Source organism: Monodelphis domestica, chromosome 4 (assembly GCF_027887165.1).
Source record: "Monodelphis domestica isolate mMonDom1 chromosome 4, mMonDom1.pri, whole genome shotgun sequence".
In the NCBI taxonomy this organism is placed as follows: domain Eukaryota; kingdom Metazoa; phylum Chordata; class Mammalia; order Didelphimorphia; family Didelphidae; genus Monodelphis; species Monodelphis domestica.
Genome location: NC_077230.1, coordinates 435,572,448 through 435,590,069, shown reverse-complemented (window position 1 = coordinate 435,590,069; position 17,622 = coordinate 435,572,448). Strand labels below are relative to the sequence as shown.

General features: G+C 40.2%; 1 protein-coding gene across 3 annotated transcripts in view; it reads left to right on the top strand.

The window, feature by feature from the left end:
- Positions 1-17,622, top strand: part of LOC103101657 (zinc finger protein 420-like) — a 32,960-nt gene extending 15,338 nt beyond the window's left edge. For all 3 annotated transcript variants that reach the window (XM_056825741.1, XM_016422701.2, XM_056825740.1), the window contains exons 4-5: positions 5,516-5,642; positions 12,384-17,622. In XM_056825741.1, coding sequence (XP_056681719.1) covers positions 5,516-5,642; positions 12,384-13,765 — 1,509 coding nt within the window. In that variant the 3' untranslated portion in view covers positions 13,766-17,622. The remainder of the gene's footprint in view (positions 1-5,515; positions 5,643-12,383) is intronic.

Below are 17,622 nucleotides of genomic sequence, written 5' to 3'. Positions count from 1 at the left end.
GGGCAGAGAGCAGCATCAGGAGAGAGGGCCTGGGTTGGCTGAGGAGACTTGCCCCAGAGAGGAGAGCAGGCCCCTAGTTGGGAGCTGGAGAGCTAAGTGAGGCAGCAGCATGGCAAGATGGTGGCATCAAAGACCACTTCTTACTCTTAGAGGGCTAGTTGTTTGGAGTACACGGTGGCCATCTAACTTGTCTAATCCCTTGTTTCTGGCCTACCTGGGCCCTGCAATCATAAATGCGTGTTTCCTCCATACAAAAGATATACAAGTTAAATTGTAGGCTATCACCTAGAGAAGGTAGACCAAGAAAGGCTTCTTGCAGAAGGTGGGATTTCATTCCAGATTTGAAGGAAACCAGTGAAATTTGGAACCGGAGACAAGGAGGGACAGCAATTAGGACTCAGGGAGAAGGGGGGAGTGTAATCTCAAATAATAAAAAATGTTATATTTTAAGGAGGTTTATTAAATGATCATTAGAAATCAAGGAATATGGTGGCCAAAAATTGGAAAATAAGGGGATGCCCATCAATTGGGGAATGGCTGAGCAAATTGTGGTATATGTTGGTGATGGAGTACTATTGTGCTCAAAGGAACAATAAAGTGGAGGAATTCCATGTGAACTGGAACAACCTCCAGGAAGTGATGCAGAGCGAGAGGAGCAGAGCCAGGAGAACATTGTACACAGGGACTGATACACTGTGGTACAATCGAAAGTAATGGACTTCTCCATTAGTGGCGGTGTAATGTCCCTGAACAATCTGCAGGGATCTAGGAGAAAAAACACTATCCATAAGCAGAGGATAAACTGAGGGAGTAGAAACACCAAGGAAAAGCAACTGCCTGACTACAATGGCTGAGGGGACATGACAGAGGAAAGACTCGGAGCGAACACTCTGATGCAAATACTAACAACATGGCAATGGGTTCAAGTCAAGAACACATATGATACCAGTGGAATCACGCGTCGGCCACGGGGGGGGGGGGGGGTGGGAGGGAGGAAAAGAAAATGATCTTTGTCTTAATGAATAATGCATGGAAATGATCAAATAAAATACTATAAAATTAAAAATATATATATATATATATATATATAAAAAAAGAAAAAAATAAAATAAAATATAACAAAAGAAAAAAAAATCAAGGAATAAAGAGGATACAAAATAAAAACCACGTGCCCATGGCTGATTAGCCATTTCAAAATCCTCACCTTACCACCATCACCGCTGATTGCTACATTATGCCAAAGAGAAGCAGAGCCTTAATGCCCACTCACTTTATCCTCTGTCTATAGGAAGTATGTAATGACAGGAAGTCAGTGGGCTCTCGGGATATGTGTTTCTTTTTTAGGGTAACAGATTTTCAATTATATAGGAGGTGCCTGGGAAAATGCAGGTTTATGACAAGAATGGTCATATGTGAGGAAAAGCAAGCAGGTCGGTCTTATTGGATCCTGAGACTACAGAAAGAAATAAGGGGGGAGGATGATGATGGTAGAGGGGTGGAGCTCTCAGCGTGACCAGCCCTATCGGCGGTAGCCCAGATATAATTCAAGCTCTGTGGCAGTTTGAATGCCTGAGAGGAGTCTAAGGTTGAAAATGGATCATTTTAGTGGTAATGGCAATCCAGGTGATGGCAGGCAGAGCTTGAGGTGGAGAAGTAGAGTCCTGAGGTCCTTGCCTTTGGTATCATTGGAGGAAAGCTCTGATTTTGGGATTTCAGAGGTAGGGTAGGTGGGGCTATTCAGACCAGGAGGACCCATCCAGAGTAGACTGGTTCAGAATAGAAGCTGCCTTCTTTCCTTGGAGCTGAGATCTCTCTGCTCTCTTCCCTTGGAACTGAGATCTCTGCCTTCTTCCCCTTGGAGCTGAGATTTCCTTGCTCTTTTTCCCTTGGAGCTGAGCTCTCTGTGCCTTCTTCCCTTGGCGCTGAGACACTTTGCCCTTCTACCTTCAAGGCTGAAATCTCTGGGTCCTTTGGGGCTAAAATCTCTGCCCTCTGGAAGCCAGCCCTCCACGTGCAGATTTCAGGCATAATTGACTGATGAACTTTTGATACTGAAGATTTTGCTGGCTGCCCTTTCCATCGAGCCTCACCTTCCAATTGGTCTTCTGGTCCTGTAGCCTGAGCAGAGATCCTAGCTGGCAGCAAGACGAAAGTGGGGCCCATGAACAGAGAGACAAAGTTGGTGATCTCAGCCGTATTTCCCCATCATCTTATTCTTGTTGGCCATCTGCATGTTCTTCAGTACCTGATTCTCTGTCTATGAGGTGATAGACCCAAGAAACCTACAAAGAGCTGTTCATCTCCCTGCTGGCCTCCCTCTTCATGGGCTTCAGGGTGCTCTTTCTGCTGCTCTGGGTCAGTAAATATGTGTGATGGGCTTATGAATCCATCTGCATGATATCCTCTTTTTGTCTGAACTCTTGGGCTGTGCTTGCTACTTGTCTAGAATCCCATCATATCCCAAAGTTCCTGGAGGGCCATTTCCACCTTTGCCATTGGGGTCACAAATGCCAGACCTTTGTATCTCACTCATTTTATCACTTGGAGGAAAAGCTCTACTTTAGGAGTCACGGATGCTCAGACTAGTCTCAAGCCCTCTGGGATCCCAAGCCCCTTGTGCCTTCTGGGTCTCTGCAGGAAGGCTGGGGACAAGAATGAAACAACAGAGAAAGAATAAGTGAGTGTGACAAGTAGTCTCTGTTTCTGATCTTCTTCTACTATAACGCTACCTGCTGCCCTCCTCCTCTTTTGGTTGGAGTTTCTCCCCTGAGGGCAGGGCCAAGGGCTTTCCTACTTCTTTGGGACCTCACCCTCTATAAATCCCTATAGGGCAGCAGCCTCCCTGGGAAGAGAAGAGGAAGACATCTCCCCACCTAGGGTCCTGGTTCATTCCAGGCTCAGCCTAGAGAGAACCAGTGCCTGGCCCAAGCAGAGAGCCTGGAGCCATAGGGAATGGCATGGCCTTCTTATACTGATTGCTTATCCTATGAATAAATATAATGTAATGCAGGATCACAACTTACCAGACACCAATGAAAAGAAAAGAAAATTTTTGTAAGTTCCTGAGAAACTACAAAACGAAGGGGAAAGTATGAAATTCTTCATCGTTCCGGAGTTTGATCATAGAAATGAAGGAAGCTAGAGATTTAAGATTATAACTACAAGATAAATCATTTGATTGGAGGAGAAATCAAAATGATGAACAAGTGAAGAGATTTAAAGTAGATGAAAGAGAATTGCTCAAACATCATAGAACCTCTGGGGAAGTGGGTCCCATCATTGTGCCTGAAAGGGAAGAGCATCTGACGCTCAGTGGATTATGTGTTTTCCATGGAACAGGTTGGAAAAGCAGAAGACTCCTACCAAGTAGCATGGCATTGTCACATCTGGCCACTGCCTTGTCAGTTATTCCTCAGTCTGCCTCAACTCCTCTTGAACCTTGATCTCCAGGGTTCTAGAGTTTCCAGAGCTATGCTTAGATCTTTTGTTTTTCGTAAATAAGCTGTTATCAAAAACTAATATGGGGAGGGTGTGTGCAACCAAGATGGCCAAGATGACATGAATGTCTACTCCTCTGATCTCTACCAATTAATTACCTTCCAAACAATTATAACACCTCAGAATGAATTCTGGAGCGGCCGAATCCAAAAAAGCAAGATGAAGTTATTTTCCATCCAAAATAATTTAGAAGTCTGGCACAAGGGATCTAGTGCATGGTGAGTCAAGGTGGAGCCCAAAGTAGTGCACCGGGGTAGCTCTGCCCAGGCAACAGGCCTTAGACACAACTGAAGCAGCAGCAAAGGCTTCTCTAGCTCTGAGCAAAAATGGTAAAGAGGAGGGTCAAACAACTGTTCAGAAGATGACGGGGGTCCCTTTGCTGGCTCTGGATGGAATATTCTTGTTGCATTGCCCACATACAGAACCAGGACACGGTCTGAGAGAGCGATCGGGGTGAGGGGAAGCATTAGAACACCCCAGAGAGCTTGTGGCCACGGTGAACACGGGGACCCTGGTCATAGCTCTAAGGGTAAAAGAGTGCTTTTGGTTACAAACCAGAGCCCAGCCCAGCAGAGTATGTATTCTATAGACCTCTCCTTTCATGGAAGAGAGGGAGAGAACGTGACTCTCCATATCTTTTGGAAAATGTTGGAAACTGTTAAAACTGAATTTTGAATTGTGATTTTTTTGTGTGTGGAATAATTTTCCCTTTAGCCCCTCCCACAAGATCCAAACACTAGATTTCCAGGCTCTCCGATCCCCAGGTTAGAACCTCCTTTCTTTTATTAAGATAAAAGTACTAAGGACAGAGACTAATACACTGTGGTATAATCAAACGTAATGGACTTCTCCATTAGGGGTGGTGTAATGTCCCTGAACAATCTGCAGGGATCCAGGAGAAAAAACACTATTCATAAGCAGAGGATAAACTGTGGGAGTAGAAACACCGAGGAAAAGCAACTGCCTGACTACAGCGGTTGAGGGGACATGACAGAGGAGAGACTCTAAACAAAACTCTAATGCAAATATTAACAACATGGCAATGGGTTCGAATCAAGAACACATGTGACACCCAGTGGAATCACGTGTCGGCTATGGAGGGTGGGGGGGAGGAAAAGAAAATGATCTTTGTCTTTAATGAATAATGCATAGAAATGATCAAATAAAATATTATAAAATTAAAAAAAAAGATAAAAGTACTAAGGGCATTGCTGGCAAGCCATGGTAAATCTTGACCCTTTTTGAGAGTATGCTGGGTTAGCCACAAGACTGGGGACCGATTGGACTGCATCTTCCTTGTATGGACAAAGAGCCACCCCTCCTGTGATCAAATAAGAAAGAAGGAGTTGAGAACTCTTAAGTCCACCTCCTCAGTGACTATTTATGAATCAGAGATCTCTTTGGATGTCCAAGGGAGGAACTTCCTCAGTGTCAGAGAAAGGAAGCTTCTTTTCCCTCCTTTTGGATTCCAGACAGAGTCAACGAACCATATTAGGATGTCTTGGCCTGTGAATTAATGAATTAATTTAAAATGAAGAAAATCTCCATTTTGAGAATTTCAGTATCATACTCTGTCTTTCTTATAAATTAGGTCATTCCCCAAACCCAGTTTATAGAATAGAATTTTTAGTAAAAGAACAACCTTTCCTTTCCCCATCATAGTTATTTTTCTATGTAACTATTAAAATGAGTGAATAGAATTCATGACCAAAGTAATCACAAAACAAAAATATAAGATGTTTTGGCTAAGGCGCCTTGTTTCAGAGTAAGACAATTCTCCAGCTTTTATCATTCTAACATAATTCTCATTTCAGTTTTAAAAAACCATCAACACTTTTCTCAGTATTCCTTTGGGCTCTGAGTGACTATAGTTTACATTGCGGATTCTGACACTTTTCAGGGTTGGGAGTTTGGAGTAAATCCCTGCATGCTTCAGTTTCCTCATGTGGGGAACAAGGGTTTGACTAGAAGAATTCTAAAGGCTCAGCTCTAAATCATGTGACTTTTGCTGGTTTAGGAATCGGTAACCTTCAAGGATGTGGCTGTGAACTTCACCCGGGAGGAGTGGTGCCTCTTGGACCATTCTCAGAAAGAGCTGTACACGGAGGTCATGCTGGAGAATGTGCAGAATCTGCTTTCTGTGGGTAAGGGCCATTTCCTCTGTTATTTCTGAATCTGCCATCAAAGGAATGTCTTAATTCCATTGCAAATGTGCAGGATTTTGAGCCTTTAAATCCTTTCCTTCCATCTTAGAATCAATACTGTGTATTGGCTCCAAGGCAGAAGAGTGGTAAGGGTTAGGCAATGGAGGTCAAGTGACTTGCCCAGGGTCACACAGCTGGGAAGTCTGAGGCCAAATTTGAACCAAGGACCTCCAGGAGTCTATGGGCCTGGCTCTCAATCCACTGAGCTACCCAGCTGCCCTCTTTATCAATTATTTTTTAAAAAGAAAAGTACTGCTATCTGCCCAGGATCTTCTTGCTCCCTGATTTTTATAAAGGTTTTTGAATCATGTAATGGGAAGCTGGGACTTTGCTTTGTTCCTCCTGAAATTGGAGTTCATCTCAGAAGTCATCTAGTCTGGCCTCTAACTGGACATGAATTTTGTCTTCAAAATTTCTGTTACTATTCATGCAACTCTTCCTTGCAGATGGGAATTGAAGGAACCCTCTACCTGTGAAAGCAGCCCCTTCTCCTCTGGGATGGGCCTAGACTTTAGGACTTCTGTTTAAGAAATATAAAATGGTAGCTCACTGCCCCTATTTCCTCCTTGTCTAGCCAGTTTATCCTTATTCTTCATTCTTCCCCTAATTTCCACCCAGATGATAGGAAAGGAAAGGAAGGGAATGAGCATTCATATGTCCTGCTCTATGAATTTGGCCAAGGACTTTGTAATTATTATCATTTCATCCTCCCAAGCTGCGTATGAATTTGCTACTCTTGTCTTCATAGTGGAGTAAAGTGAGGCAAACAGATGTTAAGTAATTTGCTCACGGGCCCCCAGCCGCCATGTGTCTGAGGCTGGTTTCAAAGTGGCTTTCTTACTTTGGGATCAGACCTTTTGCCCCTGCGCTACCAGCTGCCTCTAATTTCTAGGTAGTAGAAGCTGTGGAATGTGCCCACCCTCTATGACAGAGGTAAATAAAGATGGAATTTTCTCATTCCAATTGGGCTTCATGATCTCTTCCCCCTCCAAAGTTCCCAATGACCAAAACTATGGAAAGCATCTTTGAAACTCACTGGGAACTATCCAATGGTCCCCGCTTACAAGTCCCCTTGCCCTGAAGAGAACGAAATTCCCCATTTCCCTCTGTTCTCATTCCTTCCTTCTTCCATATGTGCAGGGCTGCCAGTTCCTAGAGAAGAGCTGATCTCCAATTTTCCACAAGAAAAAGCACCTTTGCTGCTAGAACCAAAAGGCCTAAGGAGCCCCTGCCTAGATGAGTGAAATGAAAGCAAGTCTATGAGACCTATTAGCTAAAGAAGCTTCTGAGTGTTACACTTGAGAGCAGGAAGACCTCATTTGGAATTTGTTTTGAGACACATTTCAGCATTGGTATCCTGGGCAAGTAACTGAAACTCTGAGCCTCAGTTTCCTCATCTATAATAAGGGAGAGGGATCAGACTCTATGACCTTTCAGTTTCCTTCCCACATAAAACTATGATCCTTTAAGAAGTCTTTGTAGGAGACAGTAGAGCATGAAAGCATCCAGAAAGGGCTGAGGCTATCGAATATGAACCCTTTCCTAGGTTTATCTTAGCCAGCAAGCATTAATAAACTCCTACTATGTGCCAAACCCTATGGGCAGCGTCAGGAATACAGAGAAAGGCAAGGGACAAGCCCTGTTTGTTCTCAAGGAGTTCTCCATCTAGTGAAGAAGACAATATGCAAACAGCTATGTGCAAACCCACCATGACCAGGATTCATTGGAACTCATCTAGAGAGGAAAGGCCCAGGGCTAAGGAGGACTGGAGAAGACTTAGTATGGAATGAAGGGTTTTAGTGGGGACTTCAGGGAAGCCAGATGAGCATCATCAGCCTGAGGGGCAGCCAGAGAAAAACCCAGGGAGGTTGGGGGTGTCAAGGGACAAAAGGAGACCTGTAACCACTGATCATTGCATGTGTGAGAGGAGTGAGGTAAGGGATGACTGGGAAGGAAGGAGAGGGGCAGAGAGTGAAGGGCTTGTAACAGCCAGACAGAGGGTTTTCTATTTGGTGCTGGTGATAGGGAGCCACAGGAGTTTCTTGAGGAGGCAGTGACATGATCAGAAGTGCATGGTAGGAAGAGGAATGTAACACCGGGTGGAAGATGGTTTGGCCTGGAGAGAGACTCGAGGCAGGGAGATCAAGAAGCAGGCCCTTGGAATACATCAGGCCTGATCCTAGAAAGTGGCAATGTCTGAGAGATGCTATGAAAGGAGAATCAGCAGAACTTTCCATGATTTGGGATATGGCTGAATGTGAGCAAGTGAGAAATGATGAGTGGATGATCGCTAGGAAGGGAAGAGATTTTCCCTGCTGTCCAAATGCTCAGCCTCTAATATACAACCATGATGCTGTTTGAGAAGAAGAACCTCATTCTAAAGCAAAAGAAAATGTCTTCGTCTGGAAATACGTAAAGTTCAAAAGGCAAATAAGTGATTTGGACACAAAAGAATAATGAATGATTTTAGAAGGAGAACAGTGGGGCGGTAAGCAAATAGTCAAAATCACAAGAATAATGATTTTAAAAATAGCTAATATTTATTTATATGCCTCCTGCTGAGGGCCAAGTGATTTATAAATATTTTTTAATCCTGAGAGGTAAGTATTATTATTCTCATCATTCTCCTTTTAGACTTAAGACAGCTGAGGCAAAGAGAAGTCCTGTGACTTGCCCAATGTCATGCAGGTTGAAAGTGTCTGAGTCTGGATTAGAATTCAGGTCTCCCTGACTGCAGGTATCAAGCTCCATCCATTGTGCTACCTAGCTGCCTCTTAGTGGAAAAAATCTTTGCACCCCAGAGGACACTGCAAACTGGGGAAATAACAGGAGAAGAGACTGGTTTTTCCTTCTCAGAATTGAAGATGAAAAGCAGATATATTTGGAGAAAACATAAATAATTCTCCTAACAAAATGTGCACGGGATGAGTCTTGGTAATGTAAAAGTTAAATTTAGTCTCTTGTAATAAAAGTATTATATTTTAGAGGTTTATTAAAGGTTATTAGAAATCAAGGATGCAAATTAATAAGCCTAGGCTAATAATGCCTAGGGCTGATTAGCCCGTTCACAGCCTAATTTCTACATGTTACAATGTTTCAAGTTGAGGAAGAGAGAGGCCGAAGTAGGTGTTGCAACCAGTTTAAATACAAATTGTGTTCTCACCCAGGTGGGGAACCAGGTGAGATTATAGGGAATTCTGGGAACTACCAAGGACTTCTGGGGATTGAAGTCTGGGGTTCAAATCTCCATTTTTACAGTAAAAAGAGAGGAGGCTAGCAGAATGCATTAGAAAGCAGAACCAGACAACTTGTGTATAATAAAGAGTCTTGACACAAAGATTGTAAGGATCACCCATTCTGGGCCCTTTCCCAGTGTGACAAGGAAATCACTTTAAAAGACTGATATATATTAATTTAAGGTCACCAAGGAATTCAGCTATGTAATTCCTAAATGAAAACTCAAGTCAGCAGTCAACCTTTTATGGAGTTTTTAATTACCAACAGTAGGAAAAAAGGTAAGAGAGAGAGAGAGAGAGAGAGAGAGAGAGAGGAGAGAGGGGAGAGAGAGAGAGGGGAGAGAGGGAGAGGGGAGAGAAGGGAATAGGGCTTAAATACCCCCTCTGTTTAGGCTGGGCCAAAAGGCCCAAGCCCTTAGATAGCTGAGGCAAAGAAAAGAGATCAGTCCCTATCACTCACGTGACCAAAATGGAGAAACAGTCTCAGGGGCCTCCACCTCCAGCCTCCTTCAGAGCAAGCCTTCTCAGAGCACAACCTCTCAGAGCAAAACCTCCTCCCTTCTCTCCTCAGACCCCGCTATCTTTAAGGAAACCATCTAAGTTCCCTCCCCTCAGTTCTCACATCTACCAATCACTGTCCATGTCTTCCCTGTGCCAATGGTGGCTTTAGCTTAACCCAGGACCGCCCAGAGGTCTGTGGCTTTGCACATGTCTGTTGAAGGTTATATTCTCAAATAATTAAATCTTGATCCTTGCTGCAGCCCTTCCTAAATCCTTTTACTCTGAGTAGGGTGGAGATTGTAGTTTCAAGACCTGGTTCTGTCATTCCAAGTATCTCTATTGTATCAATTCTAAAATCAATCATGACTCAAAGAACTTCCTGTTCTATGCTTAAGCATAGGCCAAAGCCCTTTCCATTGTTTAGCAAAAGGTTTCTGTCCTAAAGTAGTCTTAGGTAGGGAGGAGAAGGATCCTCCCATGCCAAGGGGGTTCACATTCCAATAGAGTTCTTACTATCAGTAGGAAATTTTTTCCAAGTATGAAATTTTCCAATGGTGAAATTTCCAACATTCATAAGTCTAAGAAATTTTAAGGTTTACACCAGGCCAAGTGCTTTACAGATCCTCCCACAGTGCTGGGAAGTAGATACTGTTCTTATCTCTATTTTCTATCAGCTTGCAATAGGAATGGGAAATGGTATAATGCATTGTTTTTTGCAAACTTCAATGTAGACCAACTTGCACCACGAATGGAAGAAGATGCTACAAAATAAGTGTTTTAAAATGTTAAATGTTTGGCAGTTTTTGGAGCACTAAAGTATTAAATGGAGTTTTGATTTTGGTATTATTTTGTTTGTTTTTTAAAAGAAAACTTAAGACAAAGACTGTGACTAAATAAAACTTATAAAACTAAGCCAAAAAACCTCTTCCATTTAGGGAACAGAGGTCATAGTGCTAGAGCTCAAGATGGAATTAGTTCTTCCATATATCTAGGCTTGGTTCTCTATCCACTGTACGACCAGATGTAGTCAGTTCTCACTTTACATAAATTTGCATTATGCAAATCCACTGGGAAGGGTCAGCAGGATCCTGGGACATCAGCCACCAGGGCTCCTGTGCTTCAGACACTGTTAACAACTCCATATTCAGATCCACAGAGCACCAAGGGGGGAGATTTGCAGAATAGTCTACTTTTGTTAAGTGAGAAATGGCAGTATTTTGACTTAGAACCAAACACATTGAAAATGTTCCCTCACACATAGATGAAGTAGAAAATGGTGGGAGAATTTTATAAGCTCTCTTGTTGAGAGAAGGAAACTTTTTTAGCCCTAAAATGAATGTCTAGTTACTCTATATAAGATGGGTTTTTCTATTGCCTAATGACAAAGTAGTGTGTTAAATGGTGAAGGTATTTGAAGTTCAATTGCACACATGGCTTTTAAAAATAAATTTTTATATCTAAAACAGCTTTTGTAAGCAAAGAATTCTTCAGACATGAGTTTTTTCTTCCTACCACTGATATACTACCTGTACTCTTACAAAAACTCAGTGGAATGACTGTCCTCAGTTGCCAACCAGTTTCTTTGAAAATCAGCTAGATTACAGAAGAGCAACAGAAGCATGTCAAGATAAAAAAAAAATAGCCTTAACTCTGCAATGAGAAGCAACATGAGGCCTGTTTGTATATAATATGTATGATGGTCAAAGATATTTTCAGAATGGCTTATAATGCATTTGTATAGAGATGATATTTTTCAAAGAGTCAACCATCTGCATGGGAAGAAACATTTCTGACATGTTGATAAGTAATTATAGCTGTGATAGAGGAGATTACAGAGTGACCTGGGAATGAGACAGCTACTTTGGTGTAAAGTAAATGCAAATATGTGCATACCTGTAGCCATCCTTGGGAACAGATAGGCACTTATTTGTCAGACTGTTAAGGAGGTATGAAAACAATTTGAAGAAAAGTTGATATGTTGCACTTATTTAGAAGGGGTCAGAGTTTGATGTTATAACTGCATGAACATCAAAATCATTTTATGCCCAATTAAAATGATCTGGAATCATTGCACAAAGAGATATATTGGGCCTCAAACATTCATATGCTTGTTGTCTCAAGTGAAAAATATATTGTAGCCAAACTGGCTAGTTCTTTTGCATCAGGCATTATTAAAGGCCTTTTAGCTATGGCTCCTTAGACATCATTTTGAATCTCCAAATATTTCATGACCCACTAAAGGGACATAGTTCAAGAGAACCAATATTGAATCATAATGTTCATTTCCTGAGAGAATGATGGATTCAGTAAACCATAGGAGACATAATATGTGATAGTGAAATAAGATGAATATTAAATGTATCTGTATCAAATGGCATACCTTTGAATTTGAACAGAAAACTTGAATATAAAATTGAAAATTACTGCATGGCAGTTAAACAAATAAAGCTGTTTTTCAGCTTATCATATGAAATTTACCAAAAATGATCATGTGATTTTACATCCATACTAATGGGAACAGAATATCAGAAAGCTTACCCTGAGATTAACAAAATTGGAAGTGTAATTAACACAACATTTAAAGGAAAGATGGAAAGTTCAATGGGTAAAGACTGTTTAGAAATATGGATAGAGCATGCTCCATCACATGTTTGAATTGTAGTCTGTCTGCATGGAGTTTGGCCAGATGACTCCATTCTGAGCCTGTGGCCTGAACAGTGAAGTGTGATGAGAATATTGGACCTGCCTGTGTCACAGGTGTGCTGTGAGATTCCAATGTTTCCAAAGACTGATTTATCTTGTTTAAGTTTGAAAACTCTTCTTGTTGGCTGAGGAAATATAATAAAAATCAAGTTTAATTTCTACCATCAGGGGAAAGAATTTCTATATCTTTGTGTGTATGTCTTTCTGTGTTTATATTATTATTTGTTTTCTTTAAATGCAGAGACTAGTTTTGAAGCAAAGAAGATATCTACAAAGCTGAGTCTTTTTTTGGAAGGATCTGCCCACCAAAAATTCATGAATGAAAGTTCTTATGACTTGATTTTGAGAGAAATCAGTAATTCTCATGTCAAGGTGGATAAGAATCCAAAGAGTGATTATGGATTTGATGAAACTACAAAGAAATTCAGACAATATTCAATCCTAACTCAGTATAACAAAATGACTTCCAGGAATGACTGTCATCAGGACAGTGAATATAGCAAAAGCTTTACTGAAGAGGAAGAACTTCAGTCCCTTGGGAAGCTTCATGAAATGCATATGTATCAAGATAATCTAAAGGGAATGGACTTCAGCTGGAATTCAGACATCATCAGACATCAAAAAAGTAATCCTGGAGAGATGCTTTATATGAGAAACTACTCTGAGCTTGCTAGAGATCAGAAAATCCACACTCAAGAGAAACCTTATGAATGTCAACAATGTGGAAAGGCTTTCACACAGAAGGGACATCTTGTTGCACATCAGAGAATCCATACTGGAGAGAAACCTTATGAATGCCAACAATGTGGAAAGGCTTTTACACGAAGGGATGGTTTTGCTGAACATCAGAGAATTCATACTGGAGAGAAACCTTATGAATGTAAATGTTGTGGAAAGACCTTCACTCGAAGGGGTGGTCTTGCTGCACATCAGAGAATACACACTGGAGAGAAACCATATGAATGTAATCAATGTGGAAAGGCTTTCACTGCTAGCTCCCATCTTGCCAAACATCAGAGAATCCACACTGGAGAGAAACCTTATGAATGTAAAAGTTGTGGAAAGGCCTTCACACGGAGGGGCAGTCTTTTTGAACATCAGAGAATGCATACAGGAGAGAAACCTTATGAATGTAAATGTTGTGGAAAGGCCTTTACACGGAGGGGTGGTCTTGCTGATCATCAGAGAATCCACACGGGAGAGAAACCTTATGAATGTAAACAGTGTGGAAAGACTTTCACAAGGAGGAATAGTCTTGTTGTACATCAGAGAATCCACACTGGAGAGAAACGTTATGAATGTAAACAGTGTGGAAAGGCTTTCACACAAAGCTACCATCTTGCCAAACATAAGAGAATTCACACTGGAGAAAAACGTTATGAATGTAAACAGTGTGGAAAGGCTCTCACAGAGAGCTATGGTCTTACTACACATCTGAGAATCCACACTGGAGAGAAACCTTATCAATGTAAGCATTGTGGAAAGGCTTTCACAAAGAGCTCCACACTTACTAAGCATCAGAATATTCACACTGGAGAGAGACATTATGAATGTAAAAAATGTGGAAAGGCTTTCACGAGAAGGGGCAGTTTTGCTATACATCAGAGAATCCACATTGTATAGAAAATGTATAAATGTAATCATTGTGGAAAGGATTTCATAAATAATTCCACACTTGCTAAATGTCTGAGAATCCATACTGGAGAGAAACCTCATGAGGGTCCTGAATGAGGCTGAGCTTTTAGTTGCCACTCTTAGCTTATTTAACAGAAGAGAATCCACACTGGAGAGAAACATTAGGAATATAATTTATGTGGTAAAACCTTCAGGCAACAATTATCTGTTATTCCCAATCTGAGAATTCTTTTTGGATAGAAATCTTATCCCTTTAATGCAGAAAGGCATTGAAATGGTGTTCCGAGTTTGTTCAATATGAGAAATTTTCTTTTTTCCATATGGGGGGAGGTTTTCAGCCAGAGATCATCTCTTACTTTGTATCAGAGGATTCATAGTGCAGAGAAACCTAATGAATGTACTCAAAGGGGATGTGTTTTTCTCAGGAGGAGAGAAATCACTATTTATTTGAGAAATGCAATTTTAAAAAAACTCTGAGGTACTTTCTCATACCTATCCTATTGACTATTATGACACAAAAGGAAAATGACAAATCTTAGAGAGGATGTGTTAAAATTGAGATATGAACTGTTGAAGTTGTGGACTAACTTAACCATTCTGGAGAGCAATTTGGTCTTATGCCTAACGGGTTATAAAATGTATGTATTTTTTGACTCAGCAATACTGTTATTGGGTCTGTATCCCAAAGATATTAAAAAAAAAAAAGGAAAAGGACCTTTTTGTACAAAAACACTTAAAGCAGCTCTTTTTATGGTGGCAAAGAATTGGAAAATGAGAGGAAACCCATCAGTTGGGGGAAATTGTGGCATATATTGTCATGGAATGCTATTGTGGTATAATTAACGATGAGCAGGAGGAGCTCATAAAAACCTGAATGAGTTTACATGAATTGATGTGCAGTGAAATAAGCAGAACCCAGAGAACATTGCACAGTCATAGCAATATTGTACAATGTTTATATAGTGAATAATTTAGCTAGTCTCAGCAATATAGTCCCAAACAATCCCAAAGAACTCATGATGAAAAATGTCATCTTTTTCCAGAGAAATAACTGATTAATAGAAATAACTGAGTCTGAATTTAGTCCAAGGAAATTTTTTTTCACTTCCTTAAGAGTTTCCTTCCACAAAAGGATTAATATAGAAAAACATTTTACATGACTGCATATATAAAATCTATATCCAATTGCTTACCATCTCTTGGATGGGAGGGCAAGAAAATTTGAAACTCAGAACATTTTTTAAATGTTGGAAATTGTTTATATAGTTAATCAAGGACAAAATTAAATCTCAAATGGTAGAGGAGAAGAGCAGGATGATCAATAGAGAACCATATTCTTACTGAAATGAAGGGATCTACAGGTAATGGATTCAGGAAGGGCATCACCTGGAACCCATATTTGACTCTCTATTGGACATATGCTCGGGATAAGACTTAATGTATCTAATTCACAAGAGAAGGCCTCTTGTTGCAGCACTCTCCAGATCTCCCTATAAAGGAGCCCTCATTAAACACCCCAAATTTCTTACTCTGCATAAAAGACTACAATGAAAAGGAATTTCTCTCTGAAATCGTAATGTTTATTCTTCTTCACTTAATTTCTTCGACCATTTCCTAGTTAACTAGCACTCAGTTTCCCTTTTCTTTTTGTTGGTGCTTATAGATTTACAAACAAAATAACAGTGCATCAGGAAGATGAGGAAGGGATAGGTGACCTGCCCCCCGTGCGCCCCCCCTCCCCCCTTCCCCCCCCCTCAGCCCATTATAGCTAAGTTCTCAGGCTCATGATGCAGTTGGCTGATTTCTGACTCTAAGCAGAGATCCAACCCCTCTAGAGGATTTGAGGTCTCAGTCTACATCATCTCTCAAAATATCATCCAATGAGGACTGTGAGGGGATGTCCTAAGGTCAAGCTATCAGGCCAGAGATAGTCCACAACTCCCTTTATAAAGAAGAGGCAAGACACTCTTTTTGGGGGGAGCTGGTGAAGGAGACACATTTTTGTTGTTAATGGGAATTGGATATACCCCCACAGGAAACCATGTTATCCATGGAGAAACGGCCTCATAGTCTTTTTGGTCACAAAAACCAGTTCTCTAAGATGGACAAATTCCTATTTTCTCTTCCCTCTGATAATTACTGTCCCTCTTGTCAAGGAGTCATTTTAATAGAGAAGGGGATAAAGAATTTCACTTGCTCTAAAGGGCTTAAAACCCCCCAAAGAGATTGAAGTGGATTTCTTCAATTTTCTCCTTTTAAATATAGTCAATTAAAGATCTTGTTTATCATTATTAATATTATACAATATTATGCATTATATTGTCATGTTACATGTATTATAGCATATATTATAATTCTTTATTATAGTTTATATTATAACAGCATCATATGATATTCTTATACAGTAACCCTCACAAATTGTTTTATCTTTTTCATATAATATAACAAAACTTCAGAATGAAACTTCATGCTTCGGAATTAGATTTATAACTAAAATTAGAATCAAATTCAGAAAACAAAGCTTTGCAGAATATTAAAACATCAACAGGGCTGATAAAATAACATCATTTTTCCATGTTTACATTTTTTCGCTTTTTAAAAAATGTAGTTCATAATCTTAACAACATGCAGATTATTAGAGAAGTTGCTTTTCTATTGTATACCTTTATCAGTTTGCCAAATTTCACCTTATCACAAATAACTTTTTGAGTTTGAAACATGAAACAAAACTTGTATGACATTTTCCCATTACCTCATACAGAATTATCCACGTGTTATTCTTTGCATTTTTTAATCACATCTAAAACCCTATATAAAATAATCTAATATGAAGCAGTTATATTTCATTAAAGCAGTATAAGAAGGGGGGCAGCTGGGTAGCTCAGTGGATTGAGAGTCAGGCTAGAGACAGGAGGTCCTAGGGTCAAATCTGGCCTCAGACACTTCCCAGCTGTGTGACCCTGGGCAAGTCACTTAACCCCCATTGCCTAGCCCTTACCACTCTTCTGGCTTGGAGCCAATACACGGTATTGACTCCAAGATGGAAGGTAAGGGTTTAAAAGAAGAAGAAGAAGAATTAACGTTTATATGGTGCTTGTCCTATACCCAGCAGAATAGTAAAACTTTTAAGGGGCTAATATTTTCATATTAATCTTTTGACAGAGGTGAAATCACATGACTAGTCAATTACATAGACTGGCTAAATAATTGTATTTCCAGCATTATAATTTTTTAAATTCCAAATAACAAATGTGCTATTGCTTCTCTATTTCTTCTTCCAAATAAATGTTAAGACTTCAAAAATAAAGATCTCATTTTATTTATACTGTTTCAAAATTCCCAACTCCCTATGACCTTATCCCTATTTCCTATTCCTCTCTTTCCACTGAGCCATCTAGCTCATCCCTTAGCATTTTGTTTAATTCCAAATAGCAGGGGCATCTAGGTGGCTCAGAGAGAGCCAGGTATGGAGAGGGGAAGTCTTTGGTTCAAATCTGGTCTCAGACACTTCCTAGCTGTGTGACCTTGGGCAAGTCACTTGACCCCCATTGCCTAGCCCTTAACACTCTTCTGCTTTGGAACTGATTCTTAGTATTGTTTCTAAAATAGAAGATAAGGATTTTTTAAAATTCCAAATAATGGAAAATCTGACTTATCCTAATGGCTTCATACCTAGATCAAATTATATTAGAGACTATTCATGTAATGATTTAAAGAACTTAGCACTATTTTTTTAATAAGGCCTAATCATTTCAAGTACTACAGAAGGCTCACAAATTTCAGCTAATCTAAGGACAAAAAAATTTAATGGCTATTGTTTCTCTAATAAAGGGTGTTAAAATTAA